This window comes from Ahaetulla prasina, chromosome 6, assembly GCF_028640845.1.
Source record: "Ahaetulla prasina isolate Xishuangbanna chromosome 6, ASM2864084v1, whole genome shotgun sequence".
Classification (NCBI taxonomy): domain Eukaryota; kingdom Metazoa; phylum Chordata; class Lepidosauria; order Squamata; family Colubridae; genus Ahaetulla; species Ahaetulla prasina.
Genome location: NC_080544.1, coordinates 94,597,155 through 94,615,435, shown reverse-complemented (window position 1 = coordinate 94,615,435; position 18,281 = coordinate 94,597,155). Strand labels below are relative to the sequence as shown.

General features: G+C 40.8%; 1 protein-coding gene across 1 annotated transcript in view; it reads left to right on the top strand.

Annotated features, from left to right (window-relative positions):
* PLD1 (phospholipase D1) overlaps positions 1–18,281 on the top strand; it is a 132,557-nt gene that overhangs the window by 101,550 nt on the left and 12,726 nt on the right. Inside the window, exons 19-23 of the mRNA XM_058189149.1 lie at positions 2,174–2,284; positions 4,875–4,963; positions 12,503–12,616; positions 16,961–17,010; positions 18,016–18,150. Of these exons, the coding sequence (XP_058045132.1) occupies positions 2,174–2,284; positions 4,875–4,963; positions 12,503–12,616; positions 16,961–17,010; positions 18,016–18,150 (499 nt within the window). The remainder of the gene's footprint in view (positions 1–2,173; positions 2,285–4,874; positions 4,964–12,502; positions 12,617–16,960; positions 17,011–18,015; positions 18,151–18,281) is intronic.

The following is an 18,281-nucleotide window of genomic DNA, read 5'->3' as shown; positions in this document are numbered from 1 at the left end:
ACTTGTCCAAACACAATTAGTTGGTGAGAAAAAGTTTCAAAGGAGGCGATTGTGGATGGAATTGATTGTTCTCTTGTAATGCCGTGAAATTGAAAATTATTTGTCTTCCTTGACTTTATGATCTGCTGGCCTTTGCTTTTGCGAGACAAGGTCCCTGGCTAGATAAAATTTATTTTCAACAGGAAAATCATCATCTCAAAGCAAAAAAATAAAATAAAATGTTTATCGAACATTTTTTTAAAATGAGAATGATTGATGGAAACTTTGCTGGAACAAAGAAAGATATGTTTTGCTCATTGTAGTCATGGACAGTCGTAGCAATTTGAAGAGAAAACTTTCAAACTGAGCGTGACTCCTAAGGATTTCATGCATGCAACCATGTAGTTTTCTTGGTAACAGTACAACAAAAGTAATTTGCCACCACCATTTTCTGGATTATTATTTTTTAAAATTTCCTGCCAGCACTGAGGTCTGCGCACTGGGCTCTGTTTTCGCTGGCAGAGGGCTAGCAAAACGAACTCAAAACAAAAGGAGAAATGTTTCCCCTTTTGCATTTGAACATGCAAGAAGGGACAGGAAAGGATAAAAGGAAAGAGACAAAGAAAAAGAAGGGAAGATGGGAAGAGATCAAGGAAGGAAAAAGAAGGAAAGAGGGGAAGGAAGAAGAAAGAGGGAGGGAGGAGATTATAATGAGAGGGAGGGAGAGTCTGAGGGAAGTCCTGCCTTAGCAATTGGCTACCACAAGTGCCCCCGACACGAGTGATGTCAAACTAGCCACACCCACCCTGCACACACACACACACACACACACACACACACACACACACACACACACACACACACACACACACACACGAGGTCAAATACCCTGGCCTTCAATGAAATTAAATTTGACACCCCTGTTATAGACAATTCCTTCTCCTACACATCCAATGAGGCAGTACTCATAATCTTCCTTTGTCATAGATTATATTGTGAAACTGTTCTGAGGAATCTGCTTTCCTCTGGTTTAAATCCATTAGTTCATGACCTGCAAGAGTTTTAAGAGATGACCTCATTATTTTCAGACAACAGAAAGGAAATGCTTTGTTGCGTTAACCATGGCAATAGGGGTGGCATCTGTTTGAGGTTTTTCTACTGCTTTTCTTAGGAAAAAGATCTTCTGTAATGCCTTCCTCCTCACCCTCCCTGTTGCCTCCTCGAATGGAGCTAATGGCAGCCTGGGATTATTGTCTAATATTCCCTTAGTTTCTCCCTGTTTGGAAAACGGATAGAGGTCAGCAATAGAATTTACCTCAATCTCAGCTCTCCAATTATTGCATGTTCAGTTTCCCAACATCTTCAGGCAAGGCTGAAAAACAGCTGCAGTCAATCAATGAGTGAGTTCAAATCTCACTCAACGTCACTGTTTGCTTGATGATAAGCCACAAATGGGGGCTTCAGATGACATGTTAATCCAACAAAAAATAATATTAAGACTTGCCACCAGAAGCAGATTCTTAGGAGATAGAGCTGACAGAGGCAGACCAGTGATGGTATTCAAATTTTTTTACTACTGGTTCTGTGGGTGTGGCGTGGTGGGCATGGTGTGGCTTGATAGGTGTGGCGTGGCTTGGTGGGCGTGGCAGGGGAAGCATCCTGTAAAATCTCCATTTCCACCCCATTCCAGGGGAAGGATTCGGCAATATCCCCATTCCCTCCTGACCCCACTAACCTGCTTTCCAGTTCTGTTCTCCTGTGCAACAAAAGAAGACGCAGCCGATCAGCTGGGACTCCGATTGGCTGGGACTCGGGAGGCAGCGAATAGATGGGGGCGGGGCCCATCAGAGGTGGTATTTACTGGTTCTCTGAACTACTCAAAATTTCCGCTACCGGTTCTCCAGAACCTGTCAGAACTGGCTGAATACCGCCTCTGAGCCAGACCATTGCATATAATTAGGTTTTTATGTTAAAACTAGCTGGATGCTGTGAAACGGAAACTCCTTGTATAGGATTATCTAAAACAAGGGTGTCAAACTCGTGGCCGATGGGCCAGATGCATCACACACTGGCCAGGCCCACCCCCAGTTTAGCGAAGGGGGAAAAAGTCACAATATGTCACTTGACGACGTGAGTTTAACACCCCCGATCTAAGAGAAATATATTTTTTTAAAGTTTGTGTTTTCACTCCTAGGTGCTTCGCTCTGCTGCTGATTGGTCTGCCGGTATTAAGTACCATGAAGAATCGATCCATTCTGCTTACGTGTGCGTGATAGAAAACAGCAAACACTACGTCTATATAGAGGCAAGTAGTTGCCATGTGTGCAGACCTTGCTCAGTTCAATGAAAGTAGCCAGAGGCTATATTTATAGTTTTCATATAGGTTGAAATTCTTCAGGGACATAAATAGTGCTTCCTTTGCCTATATGTGCATAAGTGGGAGTATTTTTGTGATTGGAGGCAGCTGCCTTAAAAAGCCCTTTGAGAGCTGTATGCAGCACAATTTCATTTTAATGTATGCCGATTAGTGTACATTCAAAGTGACAGTAAAGTTATTCTAAGTCTAAGTTCTAAACCAGGTTGGTTGTCCCCTGGAGTTGGATGGAATCATTGGGCCTCTTCTCCATCACATATCTTATATGTTGTCTTCTATAGGCATCAGGTCAACAGTAAAATAAATGAAACTTTCACACCTTGATTGCCCTCCAGATGCATGGATTTCAGTTCCCAGAATTCTCAGTAATGTTCACACTAGCTGGAGGACCCTAGGAGTTGAAGTCCACATAACTGGAAGGTACTCAATTTAGGGAAAGATATCATAAATTTAATCCAGCAGTTTACAGGAGTCTGCTTTTATTGCATAATTATTGCCTGCTCCACTGCCTTCTGGATTGAAATGGTGGGCCTTCAAAGTGCAGAATGAGTCACAATTCATTATTTCCTTCGTGCACACAGAAGTGTCATCACTCACCAGTATGCCTTGAGAAACTATTATTCATCATTGTAATAATTTTTTTGTGTTTGATGCAAAGTATCTGATAGGTAAATTCTTTGAATAAAATCTAAAGATACTCAAATTCTATCAAAGAGAAATATAAATTAAATGTTCCTACATTTGCAAAGATCTGATAATTTCATTGGGATTTATTTCCATTATTCTAGATCAGGGGGGTCAAACTCAAGGCCCGGGGGCTGGATGCGGCCTGGGGAGTGCTTAGATCTGGCCTATGGGGCTGCCCTGGAAACAGCAAAGGACCGGCCCATGGTGCCTCTGCCGGCAAAAATGAAGCTTGCGAGGGCCACAGACAGCCCTTCCAAGCTCCATTTTCGCTGGCAGAGGGTTGCAGGAGGCTGTCACAGATGAAAACGGAGCTTCGGAGGCGCCCCTGACATGAGTGACATTGAGCTACCACCCCCACCCCGCCCCCACAAGATCAAACACAACCCTGATGCGGCCCCTAATGAAATCAAGTTTGACACACCAGTTCTAGATGGATCGATTGATTGATGTGCAGTTTTATCTGGCCCAATCTGCAAAAACTGGGTGGCTAACAACAAAACAATATTATAACTTAGTGTTATTAAGTCTTTGCAGATTATACTATGCCATAGTATAATCCATTATACTATTTACCTGACTCTGTGGTCTCTTCCCATAATCCTAAAAGTTTTATCCAAAAACTTTCTACTATTGACCTCACCCCATTCCTAAGAGGACCATAAGGGGCGTGCATAAGCACACAAACGTGCCTACCGTTCCTGTCCTATTGTTTTTTTTCTTTTCTTCTTCCTATATATATGCTTATACCTCCTTATATTTACCCATATATGTGTTTATTTACTATGTAATCTTTTTGTATGATACCTACGTATATTGTTGTGACAAAATAAAATAAATAAAAATAAAAAATAAATAATGTTACAATCAAGAGAAACAAAGCAAATAATTATGTAAATGAAAATCATAGTTAAAGGCCACTGGGGAAATGTAGATTTAATTCTTTAAAATCCACAAAGAGCGGGAAAAGAATATTGCAGAGAGTGGTGTCTGTCTCTGAAAGACCTGCTGCCTTTTCTATGCCTCATGCAGCTCTTGAGAAGAGGCATCTCTCGATAAACTTTCCCCCAATTGAATTGAAGAAACTTTCATCTGTCTGCTAAGTAACCTTTCTGCATGGCTGAGAATTCGGGAATTCATTCCAAGATGCACTCTTTAATTAAATAGTCTAGCCAGAGCCTTCCATGACCTTGTGCTTTTCAGAAGTGTTTATTTTCAGAAATAAATGTCCCAGAATTCTCAAGCAGGCAGCAGGAATTCTGAGAGTTGTTTCCAAGGCATTTAGAGCACAGCAGGTTGGCAGTCTAGTCCAGGGGTCAGCAACCTTAAACACTCAAAAGAGCCACAAAGGTCCCAACCGAAAGCCCCCTGTTCAGTTTTGGAGCTGACTGGAGGTCCGGTTCCCCCACCATAGAGTCTCCTAGCTCAGCATTCCTTTTCCTCTACCTGTCCTAATTGAAAGCCCTATCGATTGTGGAGCTGACTGGCGACAGGGAGCTGCAGCAGAAGGATGAAAGAGCCACATGTGGCTCCAGAGCCGCAGGTTGCCAACCCCTGGTCTAGTCTGTATAAATAGAATGCACAGGGATTATGCTCAGTGCTTTCCTGAAGCTAAGGTAGTAACTGGAAGAGACGGTTATTAATTATAGATTTCGCTTTTAGAAAAACTGATCTTCTCATCAGACTTCACAAAATAACCTTACAAATAATCCCAGAGCTCCTTTTTTAGAAATGGTTGTCTTTTCAAATATTGTATATTCAAAACTTGCAATAACCCAGTCTTGTTGGCAGCATAAACATTTCCAATTCCTTTCTGTTTTCCTTTCTCAAATTGTAGAACCAGTTTTTTATTAGCTGCGCCGATGACAAACTTGTGTCGAACCGAATTGGTGATGCCATTGCACACAGAATTCTCAAGGCTTACAGGTAATCTGTAAAAAAAACAAAAACATTTTTTGCAACTATTTTTGCAATGGAAAAAACTTGCTGAGGAATTCTGGGAGCTGAAATCCAGACTTCTTAAAATTGTCAAAGATGAGAAAGCCTTCAAAGTTAGATAATCTTCAAGGATTGGCAGATTTTATAGAACTTGCCGGAAAGAGGGATTTGCAATCAAAGCTGTGAGCCTTGGGTTTTTTTCCCCCACTAAACAAAAATAAGTTTTACTGTAACTTCAAGCAATACATTAACACTGATATTATTTTATAAACTTTAAATATCATCAGGGGGAAAAAAATAATAGAAGAAAATATTTGTAGCTCAGGATTGAACTGTTGGGGTTTTTTTGGTGTTCTGTGAGCTTAGCTGTTTTCTTGGAGACATTTCATTACCTGACTAGGTAACATCATCAGTGCTAGGTGATGTGCTAGGCTGGGCTAGCACTGAAGATGTAACCTAGTCAGGTAATGAAACAATTGAGCTCAAAATTTCCATTGCTAAGCAAGACAGTTGTTAAGTGAGCTTTGCCCCGTTTTATGACCTTTCTTGCCACAGCTGTTAAGTGAATCGCTGCCATTGTTAATTTAGTTTAACACAGTTAGATGAATCTGGCTTCCCCATTTTGACTTTGCTTCTCAGGTCACAAAAGGGGATCACATGACCCCAGGACTTTGCAACCCGTCATACATACATGCCAGTTGCCAAGCATCCAAATTTTGATCACAAGGATGCTGAAATGGTCATAATTTATTTATTTTATTTATTTTATTAAATTTTTATACCGCCCTTCTCCCGAAGGACTCAGGGCGGTGTACAGCCAAAATAAAAACAAAATATATACCATTTAAAACAACATTTAAAAAGAGCAAATTTTAAAGGCTGATTATTAAAATTTAGATTTAAAAATTTAAAAATATTAAGAATACCCAATTTAAAATTCAACCCAAATTATGCCAGTCCTGCTTTAATAAATAGATATGTTTTGAGCTCACGACGGAAGGTCCGAAGATCAGGCACTTGACGCAGGCCAGGGGGAAGTTCGTTCCAGAGCGTCACTGCCCCCACAGAGAAGGCCCTACTCCTGGGGGCCGCCAGCCGACACTGTTTGGCGGACGGCACCCTGAGAAGACCTTCTCTGTGAGAGCGTACGGGTCGATGGGAGGCAAAGGGTAACAGCAGGCGGTCTCATAAGTACCCGAGTCCTAAGCCATAAGTGTGAAATACGGTCATAAATCGCTTTTTTCAGCACCATTGTAACTTTTGTAGTCCTCAACCGACAACAGTTCATTTAGTGACCATTCACAACGGCCCAGAAAAAAAATGACTTATGACCATTTTTCACACAAACAACCATTGCAGCATCCCCATGGCCAAGTAATCAAAATTCAAATGCTTGGCAACTGGTTCACATTTGTGACGGTTGCCATATCTCAGAGTCATGTGATCATCTTTTGTAAGCTTCTGAAAAGCAAAGTCAATGGGGAAGCCAGATCCACTTAACAACTGCATTACTAATTTAGCAACCGTGGCGATTTGCTTAACAACTGTGGCCAGAAGGGTCGTAAAATGGGACAAAACTCACTCAACAAACGTCTTGTTTAACACCAGAAATTTTGGGCTCAACTGTTGTCATAAGTTGACGTCTACCTCAGAGATGGGTTTCACATAATTTTACCATGGGTTCGCCGCACACCGAAAATGCCTTCCGTGCTTGTGCTTTGCACACACACTCGGCTTGCACAGATGTGCGCAGCTTAGATAATGTGGCTAAATAGGACAGCATAGGGGCGGGTGGGCAGGGTCACCTGCAAGTCGCCACTACTGGTTTGCCCGAACCGGTCTGAACCGGCTGAATACCATCACTGGTCTACCTTTATATGCAATCCAATTTTGCAGTCAGTTTTCACAATTTTTTTCTTAACTATTGAGCCATGTACTGTTCAGAGATCACAAATTATACTGTTCAGAGATCACAATTCTTTCTAGGAAGGCCTTGGCTGAAACCTTTTCAGATTGCTTGAAGGATCCACAAGTCTTGTTAGCCGAAGAAATTATGCAAATGAAAAGTGCATTTACATAACTCTAAATAGAGCCTTGGGTTTCCATGGTACAGAATCTAGCTAAAGAGACAGAATATGCTTCCCTGGGTATAATTGTGATTCAGGTACATGCATTGCAACAAATTGTATTCCTATCAAAACAAGTGATCAATTCTCAACCCCCGGAGCATTTTCAGAAGCTCAATTGATAATGAGATCTGCAGCTTGGCTTCCAGATCGACATTTTATGCTGCAGAGCCCCATTCATGCTTCAACCAAATTAGATCTCCAATACCAAGTTTTACATTTTCTGTATTTTCCACTGTTATGCATACAAATAAGCAAAAATGTTTCTCAGCAAGAGAATTGGAAAAATTGTAACCTAATGTGTGTTTCGATGCTCCAAGCACCGGGGATATTATCCTTCCCATAGGAGCCTGGAGGTGGCCTGTGTCACCGTTGGTAATGCTAGCTGGGACTGCTGGGAGTTGTAGTTTGACAACATCTGGATTGCCCTAGTTTAGGCCATTTCTGAGTTGTAGATTTGGATGGAAAGGTTCCCCTCGCACATACATGCTAGTCGTTCCCAACTCTAGGGGGCGATGCTCATCTCCATTTTGAAACCGAAGAGCCAGTGCTGTCTGAAGACATCTCTGTGGTCATGTGGCCGGCATGACTCAATGCCAAAGGTGCACGGAACGCTGTTATCTTCCTACCAAACGTGGTCCCTTATTTTTCTACTTGCATTTTTTACGTGCTTTCGAACTGCTAGGCTGGCAGAAGCTGGGACAAGTAAAGGGAGCTCAACCCTTTACAAGGCAGCACTAGGGATTCGAACCGCTGAACTGCCGACCTTTTGATTGACAAGCTCAGTGTCTTAGCCCCTGAGCCACTTAGCCCCTGAGCCCTATATGGGATGGAATATAGGACATGTAAAATATGTTTTATGAGGTACGGATCTGATGTAAGAATTATACAGGTAGTCCTTGACTTACACTCATAATTGAGTGGTCATTAAGCAAACTCTGAGGTCATTTAATGAACACATTAACCAAACCCATGGTAATCAATGGATTTTTTTATTTTTTTTTGCAAGGAACAGGAAGTAAATGTTGGTTTCCAGAAAAAAATGCCATAAATCATAGTTGTGTGACAATGGCAATTCAAGCAATTGTAAATGCAGACCATTTGCCCAGCACCCAAAATGTGATCACATGACTGTGGCGAAGGGGGCTATCAGAAGTTAAAACCGGATCGTAACTACCATAGCTTTCTGGAGATCTGCCATAATTTTGAATGGTTGCTTAGCAACCATTCATAAGTCAAGGACTACCTCCATATAGTACATTCTCAGAAATGAAATAAGCATTTTGGACAAAACCCACCTCTTAACCTTCGCATGTGCAGGTAGTCCTTGACTTACAACAGATTGTTTAGTGACCATTCAAAATTACAATGGCATTGAAAAAAGTGATTTATGACTTTATTTATTTATTATTTATTTATTTATTCATATTTGTATACCGCCCTATCTCCCGAAGGACTCAGGGCGGTTCACAGGCAAATAAAACATTTATGTACAAATTAAAATAACCATTAAAAAACTTATTCTAAAGCCAGATTCTTAAAAAATAATATAAATATTAAAACCAGTTAAAACCCCTATAAATTTAAAATCTAGTCCAGTCCTGCACAGATGAATAAATGTGTCTTAAGCTCGCGACGGAAGGTTCGGAGGTCCGGAAGTTGACGGAGTCCTGGGGGGAGTTCGTTCCAGAGGGTGGGAGCCCCCACAGAGAAGGCCCTTCCCCTGGGCGTCGCCAGACGACACTGCCTAGCTGACGGCACCCTGAGGAGTCCCTCTCTGTGAGAGCGCACGGGTCGGTGAGAGGTATTCGGTAGCAGTAGGCGGTCCCGTAAGTAACCCGGCCCTATGCCATGGAGCGCTTATGATTTATGATTTATGACATAGTGAGGACACTATAGTTCATAAAGCAGAGTGCACTACATAATAGTGAACAAAATCTACAGCCTAAGAGTTTCAATTCTTGCTAAAAAAAAAAAGTTGAACTGATTCAATATCTAAAATTGATGAGTTCCAATAACAATGAAACCAGTCATACACTGCCTCCTGTTGGCCAGTCAGTGGTAAAATTTCCACAGGCATTACTGTATAAAATACTTTACCTTTGCATCTTCTGGTCTGTAAATTTTGCTCTTGTATAATTATTTAAATGATTCAGGTAGTCCTCAACAACCAGTTACAAAAGCCTTGGAAAAAGTGATGTACTTGCACTTATTACTGCTGGACCACTTCACAGCCACATGATCACAATTTGGGTGCTTGAGAATAGTAGTGGGTTCCACTTACTTTCACTACTGGTTCTGAACCAGGAGCGTGTTAGTGTGTGGCGCTTCTGTGCGTGGGCAGAGTGTCCGTGATGACATCCGGGTGGGTAGGCGGAGCCTCCCACCGTCCCCACTACTGGTTCGTCCCGAACCGGGGCGAACCAATAGAAACCCACCACTGCTTGAGAACTACTTGCATTTACAACCAGTTGCTGTGCCCTGCAGTCACGTGCTCATGATTTGCAACCTTTTTTTGCCAATTTCCAGCAAAAAAAAATTGGAGAAACTGGATTTTTAATGACTGTGGTGCTTCGCTTAATGATTGTCGTTAAATTTGTCATAAAATCAGGTTCAACTTGATTGCGATGACTTAAAATGGAAATTCCAATCCTAATTGTGGTCATAAGTCAAGAACTGCCTGCAATGGAAAGGTTTGATGGAGAATTCCCGCCCCCTGAAAAATACACCTCTCAGTCCTTGAAACAATCGAAACGTATATAATAAATATGATCACATCTTTGCAACATCAGTTTCTCCGATAAATAAATAACAAATGTTCTGTTTTTCCAGGCATGCTGTAGCTGTTTTTAATGCAGTAGGTGGCTCTTGGGTGATTAATTTGTCTAATTAATTTTGAAAAGTTTCATTAATTAACTTCACACATATGCTCTCTATCCTGTCTCACACAAGTGATTGTCTTTAATTTCAAGCCAAATGTATGTTTAACACTTGAAAACCAATTTCAAGAAAAGTACATAGACAAAGTACCCTAGTCTTTACAGAAATACGGATGTATTTGAATTACTTATATAAACTGTGTATTTTAGGAACAATCCATTTCAAGCAGATACCAGTTCTTTTCCCTATTAGCTTGAGAACCTGTTAATAGAGATATCTCCTTATAGTTTTGGACCATGCCACCTTTGAAAGCAGTTTGTTTGGGATAGAACTTAAATGTGGTTATGACTACATCCTTCTCTCTCTCTTATTTTGATTCCACCTCTTTCCAAAGTGTTTTGCTGGAAAACCATCTTTTTATCCAGAAGTATGACCTGACCCCTTTCAAGGGACATTTGAATTACAGCGGAAATTGGCCCATAGACCATACAGTCCGATGTTAAAGATTGCCTGCTTTAGATCTGTATCACATCTTAGCAACGCTAACAACAGAGCATGGTTAAATCAGTAAAATATCAGTGTTGCCTAATATAATGTATTTGTTGTGACACAGGCCCAAACAGGTAGTAGGAAACTCAGTCATTGAAAAAACAAACGAACTTTATTTGAACAGCTGAGAATTACTTCATTCTCAGCATTATTCAACCAAATTAAAGCAAATTCCTCCCAACACAATTCCTCAGTCCTATCACCAACCTTGATCCAATTAGGCAAACTGCCAAAGGCCTTTCTTGGCAAACGTTCAGAAGACACTGATACAAAATAAATGCAAGAAGATGAAGCTATCAACATTGTTTTCCGGCAAAGCCCAAACACCGTTGCTGGTCTTTTAAGCCTTATGGGAGGAGCCAATCATCTCTTGGCCCTACTCCTGAGTCATCCTCTTTGCTTGAGCTGCTCTTGCCTTCTGGCAGCTCTTCTCATGCATGCATTAGGAACAGGCTCCTCCTGTTTCTCTGCCTCACTACTGTCAGTCTCTGGAAGCTCCAGAGTCCGCACCTCACTCCCCAATGGCCCTGGCCCCACCTCAGCCGACGCTCTTCCTCAGCCTCATCGGTGGTCCAACTCCATTGCTAGCTCCACAGGCTGCTGGCGGACCACAACAGTACTCATCAAACAAAGCTATACCAATCTTTGTTCAGTCTTGGCTTGTTTGTTTAATAGTTTGGTGTGGTGTATGTGAAATGAGGGTGGGGGAGACTTTGAGAAGCATAGCAGAACTGTAAAGTGAAAATAATCTGTGAGAGAATTTGCTATTTTTATGTTCTGCCATTCTCTTTCATGTTTGTAAAAATTGGTGAACAAGCTTCATAGATCATTATTCTTTATGTAAATGATTAAATACTTTATTAAATACATTATTCTTTATGTAAATGATTAAATATTCCTCTGTGATTATGTATTAAAATAAATTATTTTATAGTTCTAGTATAAACCCCCAATATACATTTTTAAAATACTTTTTTTTTTAAATTTGCATTTATATCCCGCCCTTCTCCGAAGACTCAGGGCGGCTTACACTATGTCAAGCAATAGTCTTCATCCATTTGTATATTATATAAAGTCAACTTATTGCCCCCAACAATCTGGGTCCTCATTTTACCTACCTTATAAAGGATGGAAGCTGAGTCAACCTTGGGCTTGGTGGGGCTTGAACCTGCAATAATTGCAAGCAGCTGCTGTTAATAACAGACTGTCTTACCAGTCTGAGCCACTCAAGGACCCTTTTTCTTCAAATAGAAGGGAATATATATGGCTCAGGATTGAACTATGGAGTCCTTGGTGAACTCTGAGCTTGGTGGTTTTCTTGCAGATTTATTTAGTTACCCAGGTAGGTAGTAACATCATAAGATCTTGTGTAGGTAGTTCTCAACCTATGACTTTTTAAAGCATTGGTCCGAAATTATGACAGCATTGAAAAGGGTTCTTTATGCCCTGTAAGGCAGTCCCATCTATTGCAAAATATCCCACCATATTCCTGCATCGCATGTTCATGATCTGTCGCACAACCTGCTTGCACTTATGATCAGTTGCCAAGTGTTCTGCGATCCTGTGATCATCATTTGCAATCTTCTCTGCTGACTGTGAAAAGCTGGCAGGTAAGGTTGCAAACTGCTAGTGCCTGCCAATAGGATTCTGTCTCAAATTCTTTGAGAAAAAAAGGGCTGCCTGCCAGAGGATTTAAGCTCTGTGGGAAGCTGAAATCCTTTGGCAGGCAGCTCTTTTGTCCATCTGCTTAAAAAAAACAGGGATTGTTTAATGAAGGCAACCAAGGAGTGCCAGGTTTATGGTTCTTCAGTGACACAACTTCTCATTTAATGACCTTTCACTCAACAATCACAATTCCAGTCCCAATTGCTATCATGAGCTAAGGGCTCCCTGAACTGTACTGAAACACCAGCACTGTAAAATATACAATATTGTCACAAAACTAAATTACTTGTTTTGCATTTTCTTTTAGGGAAAACAAACGATACCGAGTCTACGTAGTGATCCCCCTGCTGCCTGGTTTTGAAGGTGATATTTCAACAGGAGGAGGCAATGCTCTCCAGGCCATTATGCATTTTAACTACAGGTAACTTTAGAGGTCTAGCCTGGATATCTGGATCCTTTTATTTTCAGCAATGCAATAAAGCATTTTAGTAAGGCATGTAAGCAGCTCTCCGATGGATGCTTGGCCCAAATTCAAAAAACTAATTGAAAGCAGAGATGGCTTCAGAATTAAAGGAGCCCTTGGCATAGGGCCCTCTGCTGAAACAGTGTCCTAAGATCAAGATCTTCATCGCTGCCTACGTTTCATGATGACCACTTATTACTATGGTCCCTGCAATGTTAGGCTAAAGGAATAACTGAATAACTGAGTTGGAAGGAACGTTGGAGGTCTTCTCATCCAAACCCCTGCTCAGGCAGAAACCTTATACCCCTGATGGCAAACCTATGGCACACATGCCCAAAGTGGCATGCAGAGCCATGTCGCCTGGCACGCGTGTTGCCCGTTCCTCTTCTGGGTTTCTGACGCACACGCGCACACAACGATCAGCTGCCTTTTGTGCATGCGGCAGTGCCGGAAACCAGAAGAGCTGGTCTTCCATTTTACAGCGTAAGCATGCGCTCTGGCCAGCTGATCGGCATGTGTGCATGGGCGGCAGTATCCGAAAGACTTGCTTGTTGGTGCACATGCCTGTGCTAGAAACCAGAAGTATTGTGCGCCAGCGCGCGCATGCCCCCTGGGAAGCTCCTCTTCCTCTTTGCGGCCCTGATGAGTGTGCATGCTCCCTTTTTGGCACTTGGTGCCACACGTGCACACTTCCTTTTCAGCACCGAGTTCACCATCACTGCCCTATACCATTTCAGACAAATGGTTGTCCAATCTCTTCTTAAAAACCTCCAGTGTTGGAGCACACACAACTTTCATTTCACTGATTAATTGTTCTATCAGGAAATGTTTCCTTAGTTCTAGGTTGCTACTCTCCTTGATTAGTTTCCATCAATTGCTTCTTGTCCTGCCTTCAGGTGCTTTGGAGAATGGGTTGACTCCCTCTTCTTTGTGGCAGCCCTTCAGATATCAGAACACTGCTATCATGTCTCCCCTAGTCCTTCTTTTCATTAAGCTAGACATATATTGAATTCCAGCCACTGTTCTTTGTATGTTTTAGCTTCCAGTCCCCTACTCATCTTTGTTGCTTTTCTCAGCACTCTTTCTAGAGTTTCAACATATTTTTATATCGGGGCGACCAAAACTGGATGCAATATTCCAAGTGTGGCCTTATCAAGACATTTCTTTTTCTACCTCCATAATGCACCATTATCTCTAGGTCAGTGAGCTGAAAAGAGAGACTGAGTGCTGTATTTTTTTCAGATCAATGCTCTGGAAGTCAACTCAGCTTTTGAAGCATTGGCACAAATGAAAATGGGGAAGGCCACTTTGGAGCCAGAGTAGGAGCAGTTGATAAAGTAATAGTGTTACATTTTCTTGTTCACATACACATACAGTACTTCAGCAACTTTTTGGAGTCTTGTTGTAGTGAATAGGCAAGCTGTCTCCACACAGTTGCTACAAACCAGACCCTTGGAACAGAACCAAGATGCTGGTTCTTGGACACACCCAATAAACAGGTTCTGTAGACTGAAGCACACCTGGAATTATCAAGAAGGTTTTCCTCATTTTAGGCCTTTCTGCTAAAGAGAATAGTCTCTCTGTTGTTTGAAATGGGAGATAGATCATCTAGGAAAATAAGCCTGGTACTGTGATAGGAAAAAGCTTAGATAAAAATTGTTCCAGAGACTCTGATTTAAGGTTGCAATTTATCAGACTCAAGGATCATCTAGGAAAAGCAAGCAAGAGTCATTTGCTGGAGTAATCCTTTTTCTCTAAGATAGCGGTGGACATTTTAGCCAAGAATGGGTGATTAGATCTGCAGAATTTATTTCATTATTATAATCTTTCTTCCACTTTGCTTGGCTGGTAAAGCCATAGGATTTTCTACTTCTCTCGTGCCTGTGTTAAAAGGAAGATTGCCTTTCAATTTTAAATTACAGATTGTGTTACATGGTTTATATGTTTAGGATTCAGCTACAATGAATGTTTGACAGTTTCTAGATTCGTAGTAGGGCCTTATCCCTACTTATCCCATTGAGTTTCCATTGGAAGCATGGAAGGAAAAGAAAGGAAGTCAAAAGAGATATCAAAGTGAACATATATCTGGTTCTCTGATTCTGGTTATAGTCACGTAAAACACTTTTTAGGCAAACATCTAAAAGATGCATTTATGCAGCATGTTTCGTTTGGGTAGCATTAACCTTAAGAGAGTTGTTTTGTTATTTTAGCATATTATGTTAGCTTTACTGATGGTTCAGTATATTGTATGAAGCTGTAAAACAGGCTTAATGCAGTAGTAAGGCTAGGCATGTTCTTGACATGATGGCAGACTAAAATTTGGCCCTCTAGTCCAGGGGTCTCCAATCTCCCCAGTCCATGCACCGGCATCAGTCCGCGGTATGCCGGAAACCAGGCTGCACAAACAAGCAAAGCCTCATTTGCAGGATGCAAGCAGCACATGAAACAATGCCCCCTCCAGTCTGCAGAAAAATCTCTCTCTACAGAACAGGTCCCTGGTGCCCAAAACGTTGGGGGCTGCTGTTCTAGGCCAACCTTTAAATATTCAAAATAAGTGGAATTCTCATAAAGTATTTCTTGTAGTCAAAAGTCCTACACAGGTGTTATTCTCTGCATGTCAAAACGAGGTTGCTATTGGGGTTCATTTGGCCGAAAAACTGGCATTTGGGCAGGAATTCAAAGGAAAGAGTCCCATCTTTGGGACTATTTCAGTCAAAGGAAGTAACAAGGCAAAGGAGTTAACAGCAGCAATGTAATTGAAGCTAATTAGGTGTTGGTCTGAGTGAGGTTTTCAAAGAAAACTACTCAGCTATGTCCCATCCAGTTGGGGAGGAAAGGTGATGGAGAGCTGGCAGGGAATCGTGCATCTGGGATGGACAACAATACCATTGGAAACAACACAAACATCTCAGGGACCACAACCAGTGCAAGCCCTGAAGTGGAAATGCAGTTTAAAAGATCAGTAGTGAAAATCACTATGATTTATGAAACAACATTTTATAATCCAACACGGTCAGCGTTGGATCTTCTCAAAGATTATGTATTTCTGCTAAAGAGTCAGCAGAGGGAGCACTGAGTTTGGGGTTGTGCCTCGCCAAGAAAATCCAGAATGTATTTTCTGGCTTTTTAATTAATCTTTCTTCTTTCCTTTTCCCATTGTGTATTGTGGTTTTGGGTGGGGCAGTCTACACCTCTGTTTTACAGACACCAAATTCAAAGTAAATTAAGCGATACATATGGGCATGTGTTCACATTCACATTTTAATGCTTTTCAAAATGATTGAGGGAACTACCTTATGTCTAGTCTAACAAAGAGACGAACTGGGGGTGATATGATAGGATTCTTCCAATATTTGAAGGTCTATCAGAGGTCAAACTATTCTTCAAAGCACCTGAGGACAGGAAAAGAAGTAACAGGTGGGAAAAAAATCCTTAAAGAGAGATCCAACCTAGAACTAGAGATTTCTTAACAGTGGGAACAAAGAATCAGGCTTCAAATTGCTGACTTCCTTTAAGACTCAGAGAAAGCAAAAACATTTTATTGGCCTTCTGCAGCTTAAGGTGGTTCAATGTTTTCTGGCCCTCATGATCTTTCTTCATCTATATATGAAAAGGTCAGGGGAGAAAAGCAAAGAAAACAATGGTCCAATACCAATACCAAAACTACATGGTTGTGTCTGTGACATTAGCACGAGCTGAGATAATATATATGAAGAGAGATCACGAGGCCTAGAAAACATTGAATAACTTTAAGTTGCAGAAGGCAAAAAAATATTTTTCTTTCTCTAAGATATGTATTTATCTATATCTAACTATCTATATATATCTATGTATCTATAGATCTAAAGATATAGATGTATCCTTATATCCATCTATCCATCATCCATCTATCTATCTATATCATCCATCCATCCATCTATCATATCAAAAATCTGTCTGTTTGTCTGTCTATATCTATCTATCCATCCATCCATCCATCCATCCATCCATCCATCCATCCATCCATCCATCCATCCATCTATCTATCTATCTATCTATCTATCTATCTATCTATCTATCTATCTATCTATCTATATCATCCATCCATCTATCATATCAAAAATCTGTCTGTTTGTCTGTCTCTATCTATCTATCTATCTATCTATCTATCTATCTATCTATCTATCTATCTATCTATCTATCTATCTATCTATCTATAGAAAGAGAGAGGCATGCATTTGATGATTTCAGCTAAACACATTCTTGTAAATTCATTCACATAATGCTGTTTTGTAAATTTAATGGTGGCTTTAATTTTTCCAGGACCATGTGCAGAGGAGAAAATTCAATCTTGGGACAGCTGAAAGCTGAAAGTAAGTCCTTTGCTTGGGTCTCTGTAGGTGCCTTCCCCATAAGGTTTTGAGGACACCAAACCTTGATGGATCTGCCATAAAACACATAGTAGCTGGAATAATTGCAGGATTGTGTAATAGCTAAAGTAGGAGGCTTCAATTGTGTCAGGGAAATCTTCAAGAATAATGAAAACAAACTAGCAAAACAACATCTGGGTGTCTGTGAAGAAGAAAAAAAGCTGCTATCTTATGCATCCCTTTGAACGTGATTCTAAATGAGCTGCTTCTCCTGATTTTACTTGATGTCATTCCAGCAAGCTGACTCCCTGGACTCAATCATAAGGATCTGGGCAGTTGAAATTTGGATTTATGCCAAAACTGCTAGGTAGTCAGATTGAGAATGTTTATTGTTTCCTTTCCCTCCCCCCCTCCCTTTGATAGACATTAGCTGACCGATAGAATAAAAATGCACATTTTGATGCATAAATTTCAGACATATGCACCCATGTTTTTCTTCTTTTCAGATACATTTACATATATGATATTTGTTCTTATTGGGACTGCAGTTACACAATTATAATAATATAGGATTGGTGGGGTTGAATATCCAGTCTACCTCTATATAGCATCTGATACAGCCAACTTGGTACTATTATAACTCGATGCAAAAAATCCAGAGTTGCTGTCCTACATCAACCCCTCTAAGACTTCTTCCACCAATCTGATGCTATCTCCCATAATTCTAACAATCATTGCTAAAGATCACACTAGCTTGGAATTATAGTAATTAAGTATGATATATCTGAAGGGTTCTAAATAGTAGCAGGTCTCCTTAGGTAATTGGCTTAATGGGCTATTACTGTCAAGAAACATATTCTAACAATTAGCCCAGACCTACATTTCTGTAATTTAAAAACTGTAGAAAAAAAATTTACATTTTCATTTCTTCTACTTTTTAAAGTCCTAAAAGTTTTTCTGTTCATTTTTCTTTTCTTTCATCCTCCATTTCTTAATGGGACCCTTCAGTTGGAGACCAATGGATTAATTACATTTCATTCTGTGGACTTCGAAATTATGCTGAGCTGGAAGGGAAACTCATTACGGAACTGATCTATGTCCACAGCAAGCTGCTGATTGCTGATGACAACACAGTCATTATAGGTAAGAGAGAAATTTGCTAAGTACCAGTGTTTGGGAGTTGACCGCCCCTGCCATATATCTCTGCAGATTTCAAGAGGGCCATGGGACCAATTTGAAGTTTCAATTAGAGGGCAGTTTGAATGACTCACTCC